The following is a 13881-nucleotide window of genomic DNA, read 5'->3' as shown; positions in this document are numbered from 1 at the left end:
AGTGGACAGAAGGGGATAAAGAACTAGTTCTGCTGACCATTTCCCTGGGGACAAGAGGAAGTACAAGCCTTTTCCAGCCGTGACCCTACTTAGCTTGCTGTGGAGTGAAGACACACTTACTTAATTGGTCCATAACACTCTACAGCTTAGGCCTCAGATAATGGGAGGGTTTCACATAAAAGAGAGAAGGTAGGGCAAGCTGGTACAAGGGCAGCCACTTGCAGCTGGTGTCATAACTTAGCAGTGTTTCTGAATTCACCTCCAAGCATCTGGTCCAACTAGATGTTTATAGACCAGGGGTTTAAATAATTGAAATGTGCCATTTTTGTACTTCACTTGTCATGGACACTTGCTTTACTGTGTAAGCTGCTGGAATGTTGAAAGTTTTTTTGTTTGTTTAGTTTGCTTTAAACGGGGAAAGATTTGAGAATTTTTGTAAGCATTTCTCACCTCTTTTCTTTCCATTTATTCAATCACATTTTTCAGCATTTAGTGAGCATCTTTTTTTGCAAAGCATGTAGTATTATCTATTATTTTTTTGGTCTTGATCCATTAACAGAATTTTACATAAATTGTTATTTACCATGTTTTAATTTCTTTACAGTTAATTTTTAGGTCTGACTTGTAAAAGTTTTGCCAATTAAAAAGAAAGCCTTTTGTTCCTGTATTGAAAAAGAAACACTAAAAGGATTGTCTGAGTAGACTTTCTATACTGTCATGTACTGGTTCAGACGTATCAGGGCTGAACTTTTTAAAGTTCAGCACCCACACTATCACATGTTCTGCTTGCATTCTGATTTCTATTGAATGCAGTTTTCAGTTTGTGATTTTATAGGAAAAATTAACCACCTTGTTTTGTTTATGTCCCCAAATAAATAAAAAGACTGTAAAAAAATCTCATTTTATTTGCTTTTCAGAAGCTGTATTTATAATTATTTTCTTGAGAGTCCTGGTTGCTTATGTAAATTTACTTTTCACACTTCTGTCTCTGATTTTGTCTGTTGAGAATATTGATGATCTAACTCAGAGTTCATTTTTTTATTTATGAATTTAAACATGTCCTTGCTTTTTTTACACCAACAATTGAATTGGCTAACTTAAAAAACGTAAAAACGTAAGTTGGCAATTTCTAAATCTATGAGTAGATGGTATAAAACGTGACAATGAAGTATAATTTCTTATTTTACACTTAGAATCCTTATTTAACCGTCGAGTTGAGGAAAAATCCAAAGAGCTGCCTTTCACACCTTTGGGCTGGCATCATAACAACCTGGAGCTGCTGAGGGAGGAGAATGGAGAGAAACAAGCCATGGAGAGGTTGCTGTAAGGCAGTGAGCTTTTTAATTTTAATTCTCCATTTTTATAATCTTCAGTGACTTGATAGGCATGTGCATAGTTCTTCCTTAGAAAGTCAAAAATACTAACATTACTTAGGAAATAAAGCCTGTTCTGGTGAAATTTCTTATAAAACAAAAAGTGTCCTAAATTGTGCTTATCTGTCCCCATTGTCATTTATGTGTTAAAGTTTAATCAAATTAAATGGGTCATCTTAGTTGAAGATATTCACAGATTTTCTTTATGTGAAAAATCATTAAGGTGCAGATATGCAGAAAGAATAAAATTGACCAAGAAGATCTCATCTGTGAACCATAATTTGTGTGCTTATTTCTTTGGTAGACTGTTGTATCTTCAAAACTGTTGTCTCTGGCAGTATTAACTATGCAGACTTCTTTCCTGTAACATTTTTGTAGCTCAGCTAATCACAACCACATGATGGCACTACTCCAGCAGTTGCTCCATAGTGAGTCATTGTCACCATCTTGGAGGGACATCATTGTATCACTAGTCTGCCAGGTTGTTCAGACAGTCCGACCTGATGTCAAGAACCGGGATGATGACATGGATGTCCGTCAGTTTGTCCACATCAAAAAAGTGAGCTCTGCTAATGCTTTCCTAATGCTAGGAATTGATGAGATGGGCCTGATAGTAATTTGTCTCTTAATGGTCATCTGAAAGGCTCATTACCAGGAGGGGTGCTAGGTGAGGAGGGGGAAGTTTCTCTGCCTGCTCTATTTGTTAGCAGTGCACTTAAGGGTCATAGAAGCCACTGTTAGGAAGTGAGAGGTGAATGGGGGTGGGGGGTAAGTTGGGCTTGCAATGAGTTGGGAACCCAGACTTTCTTGCTTCCTCTTCTTGATGTGTCATCTATGAAAGGGCCTCTTTCCACAGATTACTGTCACTGTTCTGAGTAAAAGCAGTGGGTAATTGCTTTATTTAGAGAGTAGTGGAGTTTTGCCTGTAGTTTTTGCCTATGATATGTAACTTAATAGTGGTCTTAATTGACATCTGGCATCAAGTACCAGGTAGTATGTTAGAGTGTTGATGATCATGCTAAGAGGCCATTAATTATTGGTTGAAAGGAAGAAATGCATCCTGGAACTTTTTGTACTTATTTGAAAATAAATAATAAATAATAGAATTTATTTGACTGGATTCTAAGGATGTGTCATTGAATTTTATTGTTTTCTTAATTGTTTCATTAGATCCCAGGTGGAAAGAAGTTTGATTCTGTGGTTGTCAGTGGGTTTGTTTGTACCAAGAATATTGCCCATAAAAAGGTAATGTGATTCAGTTCAACAGTGACGTTCAGCAGACTGTGACTATGTGCCAAGCTCACAAGCTGGGGGTACCTTAATCATGGAAGAAAAGGAGATTGGACATTGAGGGGTGACTAGCAATGTCTCCCATAGGGGTGAAATTTTGGGGGTTGAGGGAGAGTCTCCCAGAGCCGATGATGATTGGGACTTGTACAGTGGGAACTCATCAGACAGAAGAAGGCTTCCCAACCAGCAGGCTGACAGGACACTGGTATCATGTCTCCCTTCACCCCACCGCATCTCAAGGAGACAGGATTTTCTAACAGACTGGAGTCCTTCCAGAGGCCTACCATTTGACAACTTTGTTCTTCCTCATAGGGCTGAGCTCAGAATTATCACTGGAATTCTGTTATCCTTCTTCCCTTTTATCTCTACCTTCAACCCTGAGGCTCTTTCTAGCACTAGCACAGAGAGTAGGGTGAAATAACCTGGTGGACTAAGGAAACTCTGAGATCCTAAGGTGCAAGATGGGAAATGGCAGGAGATGGGGCTGTGGAGGAAGCAGGCAGGGGCTTTGTATCTCACTTTATTCTGAAGGCTACTGATTAGCAAAGTGTAGTGTGCATCAGGATCACCTGTGGACCTTGTTAAAAATGTAGATCCCTAAGTCCAAACCCTGGAAATTCTCATTCAGTAGGTTTACGGGGGTGGGAATTGGGGCGTGGGTAGGGGAAGGGTGGGACTACTTTAAAATTTTTTTTTTAAGGAAGTATAATTTACAATGTTATGTTAGTTTCCAGTGTACAGCAAAGTGATTCAGTTTTTTATACACATATATATATTTTTTTATATTCTTTTCCATTATAGTTTATTACAGGGTATTGAATATAGTTCCCTGTGCTGTACAGTAGGACCTTGTTGTTTTATTTATTTTATACACAGTGGCTTACATCTACCATTCCCAAACTCCCGATTTATCCCTCCCTGCACTGCTTTCCCCTTTGGTAACCATAAGTTTTCTATGCCTGTGAGTCTGTTTCTGTTTTGTATATAAGTTCATTTGTGTCATATTTTAGATTCCACATACAAGCGATATTATGTAATATTTGTCTTTCTCTGTCTGACTTACTTCACTTAGTATGGTAATCTCTAGATCCATCCTCATTGTTGGCAAATGGCATTATTTCATTCCTTTTTATGGCTGAATAGTATTCCATTGTGTATATATGTACCACATTTTCTTTATCCATTAATCTGTCGATAGACATTTAGGTTGCTTCCGTGTCTTGGCTATTGTAAATAGTGCTGCTATGAACATTGGAGTGCATGTATCTTTTCAAATTAGAGTTTTCTCTGGATGTATCCTCAGGAGTGGGATTGCGGATCATGTGGTAACGCTGTTTTTAGTTTTTAAAGGAACCTCCATACTGCTTTCCATAGTGGCTGCACCAATTCACATTCGGCTGGGACTGCTTTTAATGGAGGCACTCTGGGTGTTTCCAGTGTCGTTTATTGGTTCTCACATTTTGAGAAACCGTTGATCTGTAACAGTGTTCTCAAACCTTGCTGTGCTTCAGAATCACTAAGGGAACTTATCAAACATAGAGACACCCTGGCCCCACCTCTGAGGATACTGATTCGGTTACAGTGAGAGCTCAGGCAGATCTCAAGCCTGAACAACTAGATGGAGAAACTGCAGTCCTGTTTTCACTCTTTTCTAAGCAGAGTCTAATAATTTATTTTTTGTAAGTCATTAAGCCTCCTGAAAGTTGTTAGTGACCAAAGAGAAATAAAAGTATGTTTGGATTTGATATTATAGCAATGATCCAGAGTTCATATTTCTACATAGAGTCTTATTAAAACATTTTACCCATCAAAGTAGTACTTTATTGTTTTAAAGATTTATTTATTTTTTTTAAAAAAGATTTTAAAAAATTTTTGGCTGTGTTGGGTCTCAGTTGCAGCACGCGGGATCTTTGTTGTGTCACGCGGGTTTTCTCTTCTCTAGTTGTGGTGCGTGGGCTCCAGAGCACATGGGCTCTGTAGTTTGCGGCACACGGGCTCTGTAGTTTGCGGCACACGGGCTCTGTAGTTTGCGGCACACGGGCTCTAGTTGAGGCGCGCAAACTCAGTAGTTGTGGCACGCGGGCTTAGTTGCTCCGCAGCGTGTGGGATCTTAGTTCCCTGACCAGGGATCAAGTCCCCTGTATTGCAAGGTGGATTCTTTACCACTGGACCACCAGGGAAGTCCCCAAAGTAGTACTTTAAATCAAATTAAATGATCTTTGTTGAATTCAGAGGTAGGTATGTTGTGCTCATCTCCGGAATTAAAAACTGTTATGTGGGTGTGGTAGACACATATGCATGAATGACTGTCTTGCTCCACTGACCATGTTTAGAGTTAGTCTTTAATTTGTAGTTGCTAAAAGAGCCCTGAATGTAGTTTCCCAGCTGATGAGTCACTGTTTTCAGGACCATTTACCGGTTTGGCCCTGATAAGCTTGGTCAGTCGGAAACTTGGATTGCAGGCCCTGGCTGTTCTGCTTGTGGCTTTAGTTGCACTGTTAGGATATATTGTTTGAGTCACTGCTTCAGGATATGCTTTAAGGTTTTCTGTTTTAACTTCTTATTACCCAATTTGGCTTGCAAATTTACGACTGCTTGGAAACTTATTCCATCAAAAATATATTCAGCAGGTGTTTTAATTCTTTTCTCCCTCATCTACCCTTCTTGAATTTCAGAAAAGTTAAATTCTGCCTTCAGAGTTGCTGATTTGTGGGAGTTTGTGGAGTAGTCTGTCTTTAAGCCCCTCTCTGCCCTACCCAGGGCTGGATAGCTTTTCTTGCAACATTAGAAATTAAAAAAAAACAAATAGTTAAGAGTATAGAAGATTAGGTAAAATAGCATTATTAGAAAAGAAGCCAATTTTTGAAGAATTTTGCATAGCCCTAAACTAATAATTTGCTTTGAAAAAAAGTAAGAGAATACCACAAAAGAACTAAATGAGAGTATTTTAATATGAATATAATGAGATCATCTATTTAAGAGGAATTATGAACAGTGTGAATTTAAAGTTGATTAAAGGAGGACTATAAGGTGCAAACTTCGAAGTTTTAACAAACTGTTCATTTATTTTTTAGATGAATTCTTCTATTAAAAACCCCAAAATTCTTCTGTTGAAGTGTTCCATTGAGTATCTCTACAGAGAAGAAACTAAATTTACTTGCATTGATCCTATTGTGCTTCAGGTAAGAACTTACTGAAACAGTAATCTGGAGGGATGTTTGCGTACTATGATGCTTGCCAGCTCTTATAACGCATTCCAGCTGGTTAAATTGGACAGACAAACTTAATTGCTGTTGTTTCATTTGAAAAATTTATTATAAAAGATGTTTTTATGTATCACACTTTAGAAGCTTACCAAAACCTCTGTCACTATTTTTAGTTTCAAAGTGTTAAAGGCAACACATGACTTTTTGGGAATATATGAAGAAAAAGTGACAATCCAAATCCTGTTTTTCCTTCCCACCTGGGTCATGGATTTGCTTTAAGGATTTCTCTAGCTTAATCAGGTTCCCAATGATAATACCTGATTTTTAATACAGTCTGTTCTACTAAAACACATGTTTCTAGAACACTAAGTAGCTTACACACAGTTGGTAAAAGGGAATAACATCAGATGGAAGTTGTGTCAGTTTCTGTCTGGTTTTGCTTAAGTGAGGAGGCCCAGAAAAACTGCGGTAGGATTATAACCCTCAGCTGGAGAGAAAATCAGCCACAGCTCAGCTCCTATAAAGGCAGGAACCCTTTTAGCTCTATTTTAAGAAATTAGAAGTGAGCTCCTGTTCGAAGAGTTCTCTCCCTAGAGAGATGCAACCCCTGGTCCTGGATGGCTCTTAGGCGTTCACTGTTCAGAGTTCCATTTCCAATTGTACTGTTGCACTTGCTTTTGTACATTTTAAATTTCCCTTGAGGCCACCTCCAGCTACACTGAGCTGCCTGTCTGGGCTGTCCAAGTTCTCTGTCAAGGTACCAATTTTTATTCTTGTTAGTGCTCTGAATATGAAGTTACATAAGTTTTAAAAGTGGTCTGCCTCAACCTCTTTTCTCCCATAAATGCTATTAATTAATTTGTAGTTGTTCAAAATGGGAAGTTTTCAGGAATGTGTATTCCTATTATAGCAGAAACACTTACATTCAGTTCCAGAAACATTTAGGAAAAGCATTGCTTGAAAATTCATAGGTGATAGGTACATTTTCTCAAGAGTGGTTAAGAGTGGTTAATCACTTTTGTTCTGAATTCGTAGACAGCAACAGAAAAAACTTAATTGTGGTGAAAGGCACCATGGGTTATGAAACTCTGCTCTATTGCTTAATGAACTCTGTTAACTGGGACTGTTTCCTTTTTGGAATTCAGCTGTGTATCAGTAAAGTGAGGGGTTTCAGCTAGATTTATACCATTCCTTCTAGCTCTTATTTACTATGACTTTTCACTGACAACTGAAATAAGGAAAAAGGGGAAACACAATTATCGTTCATGGAATCTAAGGTACTGTGATGCTGGGACTTTTCTTGATCTCACTGAAGGTGTCAGTGAAAGACTTTTCTAGGTTTAGGTCACAACCACATGGATTGCAAGGTGCATCCTAATTGCAGAGATGTTAAAATGTGTAAAATTTTATGTCTTGGAGTTGATGAACTAATAATCAGAATCCATAGATATTTAGTTACAAAAAAGTTATACTTAAATTTATCTGCTTTATTTTAACTCCACCCTTACGACCAGGTTAACAGACTAAAATCTTTATGTTAGAGAAGTATGCTCTGTGCTCTGGGCAATGTATATTAGTAAACATGATTTAATTCATATAATTTAAAGCATCTGGTTCATCAGTGCTATAAAACATAGTTTATTATATCTTTAAGTTCTGACCTATTAAAATTTTTAGTTTGAATTGATAGAAAGTATCAATTGATATGACTTTTTTTTAATCCTTTTTTTGGTCCACTCATTGTGGAATAACCAATCAAAGAAGAAGCTGAAAGGTAGACAGTTAGAAAAAGGAGGATGAGAAACAGTGGGCAAAGAGATAATTAGCCTGTGGTGCCATACTGTCTTCACAAGGTCGGCCCTCAAGATCTGTTGGTCTGCCGCTGCTCCGTTGTGTTCCTGGCCTACCTTCTGATACTCTTTACTTGCTGAGCCTCTCCCAGGACCCCTTTTTAGCATGGTGCTTCATGTATAATCATAATAGTTGACTGGAGCTGGAACTGAGAGGAAATGTATTTGCTATCCCTGTATCAGAGGCCAGAAACTTAAAAAAAAAAAAAATCAACTTATTTTAGTTATTCTTTATTGGAGCTGCACAAATAAAATCATTTAAAATGTCATTAAATAACAATTTAGTAAGCAGAGAAGGAAATTAACACGTTTCAAGGAAAAAAAATTCCATTTTGTTAATAATGGGGGAATTTGAAAATGTGCAACTTCTATCAGTAAAACAGAGAAGGGTGAGAAGAAATATACTCCTTAACAGGGCAGGTTCATTGCAGGGAATAGGCTCGTCCATTACTGGTGGCACTGACCATGAATACAGTCTTACTCAGAAAGCACTGGGCATAGGGAGCAGAAGTGACAGATGTGCTCCCACATTCCATTGTCACCTCTCTGAGCCCAGAAATTTTATAAAACAATTAATGAATTATATTGTTTTAACTCTGGTTGTTATTTACAATATTCATTTGCTTTGAAAGTAAGCCTTTGTGATGAAATTGTATTAAAAATGTTTTAATTTTTAACTATAGCTGTTCTAGGTAGAATACTACCTGTTCGGAGATTGAAATTAGTAAGTAGCTGAAATAGCATCTGTTAGAGAGTTATTTATTCAGATACCCAAAAGAAGAGATATTCTGGTTACTTTCAGATTGTAAAAGGGGGAATTCATAACTATATTAAAAACGTTTAGAAATTGCTTTCATTTAGGGTTAGGGTTTTTTATTTATTTATTTATAACCTTTGAGAGCTAGCTAATTGGATTCTTGGCTTTTATGTCATAGGTTATTAAGAATTCAAAATCCTTCAAAGTAAAGTTAGTGGGTTGGAGGATGAAATTTCTCCTGAAACTCTTTTCAGCATAATCAGCAGATTAGAATGATGAAAAATATTCTTGGTTGTGTTTGAGTTAATTTGCTTATAGCAATGGTAAGTGATCTTTAGCATAGTTTCACCTGAGATTGGGGGACCTGAGAAATGAGTTAACACATCAGTACTACAGTGTTTACTTAGTAGGAAACATTTATTAGTGGTTTGTGGGCAAAGAAAACTTAGGCGGAATTTGATATTAATAGTCAAACTATCCTGATATTTTTACATGTCTAGATCTTGAATTGTACCACACATAATAATTTTGATTTATCTTACTTAGGAAAGGGAATTCTTGAAGAACTACGTTCAGCGAATAGTTGATGTTCGGCCCACATTGGTTTTAGTTGAGAAAACGGTATCTCGAATTGCTCAGGATATGTTACTGGAACATGGCATTACTTTGGTCATTAATGTAAAATCAGTGAGTGTTCTTATTTTTCTATTTTTATATCATTTAAAAAAAATCACGGCTTGTAAATTTATATGCATGTATGGTAGATATGCAGGGATCTTTAATTATTTATTTCTTTGCTGCGCCATCTATATTGAAAGTAGGACAGGCATGGCAGTGATTTCATTATTTATAAGACTGGAGAATCTTAGGCTGGAAGAAAGTATGATTCATATAGCACTCATACGAGTTATATAATGCTCATCATAGGTTCTACAAGACCAAAGGTGTAATAGACATTAGTTAATAAGTAGTATTTGTGGAGACTTCATTTTGTAGCAGAAAATGTTCTCTCCCTTGAAAAGTTACCCTCTTCAGAACAGAGGTCAGTTCTGGAAGTTTCCCACCCTCCTGGAAGCTTCCCACCCTCCGCCCCTGAATCAGTACCTTTTGCCAGTGCATGATGCTTAAATGTCTTTTGATAATGTCATTAATATGAATATGGTTTATTTTAGTAGGCACATATTGATTTCTAAGTGTAGACTAATCTAGAGTCAGTAAAAGTCATTTAATTATTAAAATCAAGGAAATTCATTGCGAGGGCATTTTCATATGTTCCTATTATTTTTTCATATTAAATTTTCTAAGAATTTTATTCTTCTCTGTCTAATTTTGTAATATAATGTTGTTCTGTGTTCTAGCAAGTTTTAGAACGAATCAGTCGGATGACCCAAGGTGATTTGGTGATGTCGATGGACCAGCTGCTTACAAAACCTCACCTGGGCACCTGTCACAAATTTTACATGCAGATGTTTCAGTTGCCTAATGGTGAGTGATCTCTAGTATAGATTTACCTGGAATTGGGGACCTGAGGACATGAATAAATTCATCAGTACTACAAGGTTGACTTAGTAGGAAATAGCTATTAGCAGTGGTTAAATGAGGACAGGCAACTGTGGTTTTACTTAAGGGTTTTTCTCTGGTAGATGTTAAGATGGTGAGTTCTGTCTGGACTTCTGGATTGCCACCTAAGCCTTCTTAACCTTGTGTTTGTTTATTTGTAGAACAAACCAAAACACTGATGTTTTTTGAAGGCTGTCCACAGCACTTGGGCTGTACAATCAAGCTTAGAGGAGGCTCTGATTATGAGCTGGCTCGAGTTAAGGAGATCCTAATATTTATGATCTGTGTAGCTTATCATTCTCAACTAGAAATCTCCTTCCTCATGGATGAATTTGCTATGCCTCCTACATTAACACCAAACCCCTCCTTCCATTCTCTGATTGAGGGACAGGAGGATGAAGGGGCCGCACAAGAGCCATTCAGCGGAAGTCCCCTCCCCCGGGAGCCTGACTTCCCTCCGGACTTTCTGCCCTCTGATGATAGCAGTTTGCTAGAATCAAGGATTCTGTTTGAGAAGGGTGATCAGGAAACTAAAAGTGTGCCACAGGATGTTGCCTCTTCGAAGCATCAAGAGCATGCCACAGCAGCTTGCCCAGCAGGCGCCCCCTGTGCTCTCTTTCCATCGGTACCGGAATCGTTGCTGCCGCTCCATATAGACGACCAACAGGATGCCGTAGGCAGCGAGCAGCCAGAGGCTTTGCAGCAAACAGAGGAGCTGCAGGATCCCAAAAGCCAGATGAGAGCCTTCAGAGACCCTCTACAGGATGACACTGGCCTGTATATTACTGAGGAAGTTACCTCCTCTGAAGATAAACGAAAGACTTATTCTTTGACCTTTAAACAGGAATTGAAAGATGTGATCCTCTGTATCTCCCCAGTAATCACATTCCGGGAGCCCTTCCTTTTAACTGAAAAGGGGATGAGATGCTCTACCCGAGATTATTTTGCGGAGCAGGTTTACTGGTCTCCTCTCCTCAATAAAGAGTTCAAAGAAATGGAGAGCAGGCGGAAGAAACAGATGCTCAGGGATCTCTCTGGCCTTCAGGGCATGAATGGAAGTGTTCAGGCCAAGTCTATTCAAGTCCTGCCCTCACACGAGCTAGTGAGCACCAGAATTGCCGAGCACCTGGGTGATAGCCAGAGCCTGGGGAGAATGCTGGCCGATTATCGGGCCAGAGGAGGAAGAATTCAGCAGAAAAATTCAGACCCTTTCGCTTATTCTAAGGATGCATCGGGTACTTCAAGTGGCAAATCCGGAAGCAAAAGTGAAGGTGACGAAGAGAAAGGGTTGATTACAAGTGATGCAGTGTGGTCAACAAAGGTGAGCAAGACCACTTTGTGTGCTTGTGTAAATTTAAAATGTGTTGGGGACTTTCCTGGCTGTCCAGTGGTTAAGACTCCACGCTCCCACTGCTGGGGGCGCAGGTTCGATCCCTGGTCGGGTAACTTAAGATCTCACGTGCCTTGAGGTGAGGCCAAATAAATAAATAAATCTACTTAACATACAGGTCTTTAAAAAAAATGTGTTGAAAATCTCTGCTATAGCAGGGTAAATATAATCAAATGTGGCAAATTGCATGCAGATTTATTAAATATTTCCTCTATGCTTTTTTTTTTTGTCTAGGTCTTTCGGCTTATGTGTTGCTTTAAAATGTATGAAATAGGAGTGTAATGTAATGAAACTGGATTTTGAGGGTTTCAGGCTAAGCTCACAGTAAACTAGGAGGAGCTCTGAGGTAGGGGGGCAGCGTGGAGCTGCTTAAAATTTCTGGCATGATGACTTGGGTTTAGTGTGATGCGTCCTTGATCCTTTTAATGGCAATGAGCAGGACAGTAAGGGTTGGAAGTTTATTGTAGGAAATGGATGTGTTTTAAAAAAAGTAAGATTTATTCATGGATACATTATTGATAATGGTGGTAATAAAACTAATGAACAAATTTATCTCTAGATGAGGAAATAGTTTTTTAATAAAACAAAAAGATGTTCACTTTCACAAGTCTGGGAATGATTAAAAAATAATGGTACACCGTTTTTAATACATGAAATTGGCAAAAAAGAATGTGATAAGAGCCATGGTTAGTGAGGTATGGAAAAATACTTATAATAAACTTTAAATAAATTTATGTTTATATACATTTATGTAAACTTATTAAAAGTGATAGGGAGGTCTTTTAAATTTACATGAGCACATATATGTTTTTGACTTAGGATTCCTATCTTTTATAACTTATTCCTGCAGATAAGTAAGCATTTGGTATAAGGATACTTACATTTTATTATAATATATGTACAAGGGTGTTTACTGAAGCATTATTTCTAATTGTTTGCTGTTAAAAGGATGAGTTGGATCTCGTTTCATGACCCAGAGAGAACCCATGATATATTTTCTAGTGTTAAAAAGCAAATTGTGTTTTAATATATGTAGCATCAAACCATTTTTGTAAAAAACCAAAATCACCTGTGTATACTTATGTGGGTGTTTTTGTGTGTTTATGTGTATGAGCTAGCAAAAGTACATGGTTTTTAACCATACAGTCAAATTTGTCAGTTTGGGAGGTGGGGCAGCATCAAAGGAGGAGAGGCTTTAAGTACTTCATGAACTTCTTCATATACCTCTGTACTGTTTGAATTTCAGCAGAGACAGGTGTTACCTTTGTAATGATCAAAAACAGGTATAAAGTACAAATAAATAAATACCTTAGGATTTAGATTTCTGGGTATCTCAGGTGGATGTTATATCCAGCTATCAATTCAGACTGTTTCATATTTAATTAACTACTTCCAAGATAATTTAATGTAGTTTTGTAAAAATAAGAGTATTTAAGAAAACAAGCTGTTTAGACATCTATTTGTATGTTTACATTTCACTTAAACCTTTTGGATTGCTTTACCTCAAAAACTAACTGCTCTTCTTCCTTATATTTAGTGTCTTGTAGTTTTGAATCTTCACTGAAACTCACCCTGTAGTGATGGCAGAGGCTTTACAAATCGAGTGGAGTGTGTCGGATGTTGGAGATGGGCCTTGGGGTTGGAGTGCGTGATGGCCTGCGGGTGCTCATCTGGATGTTCCTTCTCTTGCAGGTGGACTGTCTGAATCCTGCCAACCACCAGAGACTGTGCGTGCTCTTCAGCAGCTCTTCTGCCCAGTCCAGCAACGCTCCCAGTGCCTGCGTCAGTCCGTGGTAGGGTTCCTTGCCCACCCCCCTTGCACCCCCCCCCCCACTATTGTACTTGAGGATAGAATTCCAGCAAGTCTGAACAAAGTTCAGCCTTTAGGCTCTGTTTTTAGGTGAATGGCATGCTGCTGGTCATATGTGAATTGATGGAACTTTAGAACTTGTGAATTACATATGAAATTTTTATTTGTTCATGGGTAGAAGTAAATGAAAGTACCTTTAGTGAGAGTGAAAACGGATGTGAGGGATGGAAGAGAAATTTGTAGTTATAAAAGTGAGAAAGTTGATACATAAAAGCTAGTTTTAAGCATTTTGATAACATGTACAAATCAGGCAGGTTTTTTTTAGGCATCGTTTTCATAAGAGCAGTCAGTCTTCTGTCTTAAGTTTTATTCTAAAACTTAATTCTAAGTAGATTGATAGAAACACATTTTATAATGTTATAATTTATTTCCAGTAATAGTCACAAAAGCCTAGTTATTACATAGTTTAGTTTTAAAAGTACTAAAGAACATAACTGCTTGTTTTTGGAGTACTTTCCATGACAAAATGTGTTCCGTATTTTAATTTTGGACACCAGAAACCCTTATTTCTACCAGTGAGATCAGGGATTCTTCCAGCATCAGTAGAGCTCTAGCAGTCTGACTTGGGGCTGGGTGAGCCCATGG

At 38.0% G+C, this 13881-nt stretch overlaps 1 protein-coding gene across 10 annotated transcripts in view; it reads left to right on the top strand.

Moving 5' to 3' along the window:
• Positions 1-13881, top strand: part of PIKFYVE (phosphoinositide kinase, FYVE-type zinc finger containing) — a 76637-nt gene that overhangs the window by 34590 nt on the left and 28166 nt on the right. For all 10 annotated transcript variants that reach the window (XM_082396307.1, XM_082396301.1, XM_082396300.1 and 7 more), the window contains 8 exons: positions 1194-1323; positions 1752-1932; positions 2544-2618; positions 5738-5845; positions 9023-9163; positions 9835-9961; positions 10198-11357; positions 13119-13219. In XM_082396307.1, coding sequence (XP_082252433.1) covers positions 1194-1323; positions 1752-1932; positions 2544-2618; positions 5738-5845; positions 9023-9163; positions 9835-9961; positions 10198-11357; positions 13119-13219 — 2023 coding nt within the window. The remainder of the gene's footprint in view (positions 1-1193; positions 1324-1751; positions 1933-2543; positions 2619-5737; positions 5846-9022; positions 9164-9834; positions 9962-10197; positions 11358-13118; positions 13220-13881) is intronic.

This window comes from Balaenoptera borealis (genome assembly GCF_965194805.1).
Source record: "Balaenoptera borealis genome assembly, chromosome: 6".
NCBI lineage: Eukaryota > Metazoa > Chordata > Mammalia > Artiodactyla > Balaenopteridae > Balaenoptera > Balaenoptera borealis.
The sequence above is the reverse complement of the archived record's forward strand: the minus strand, read 5'-3'. Positions and strand labels throughout refer to the sequence as shown.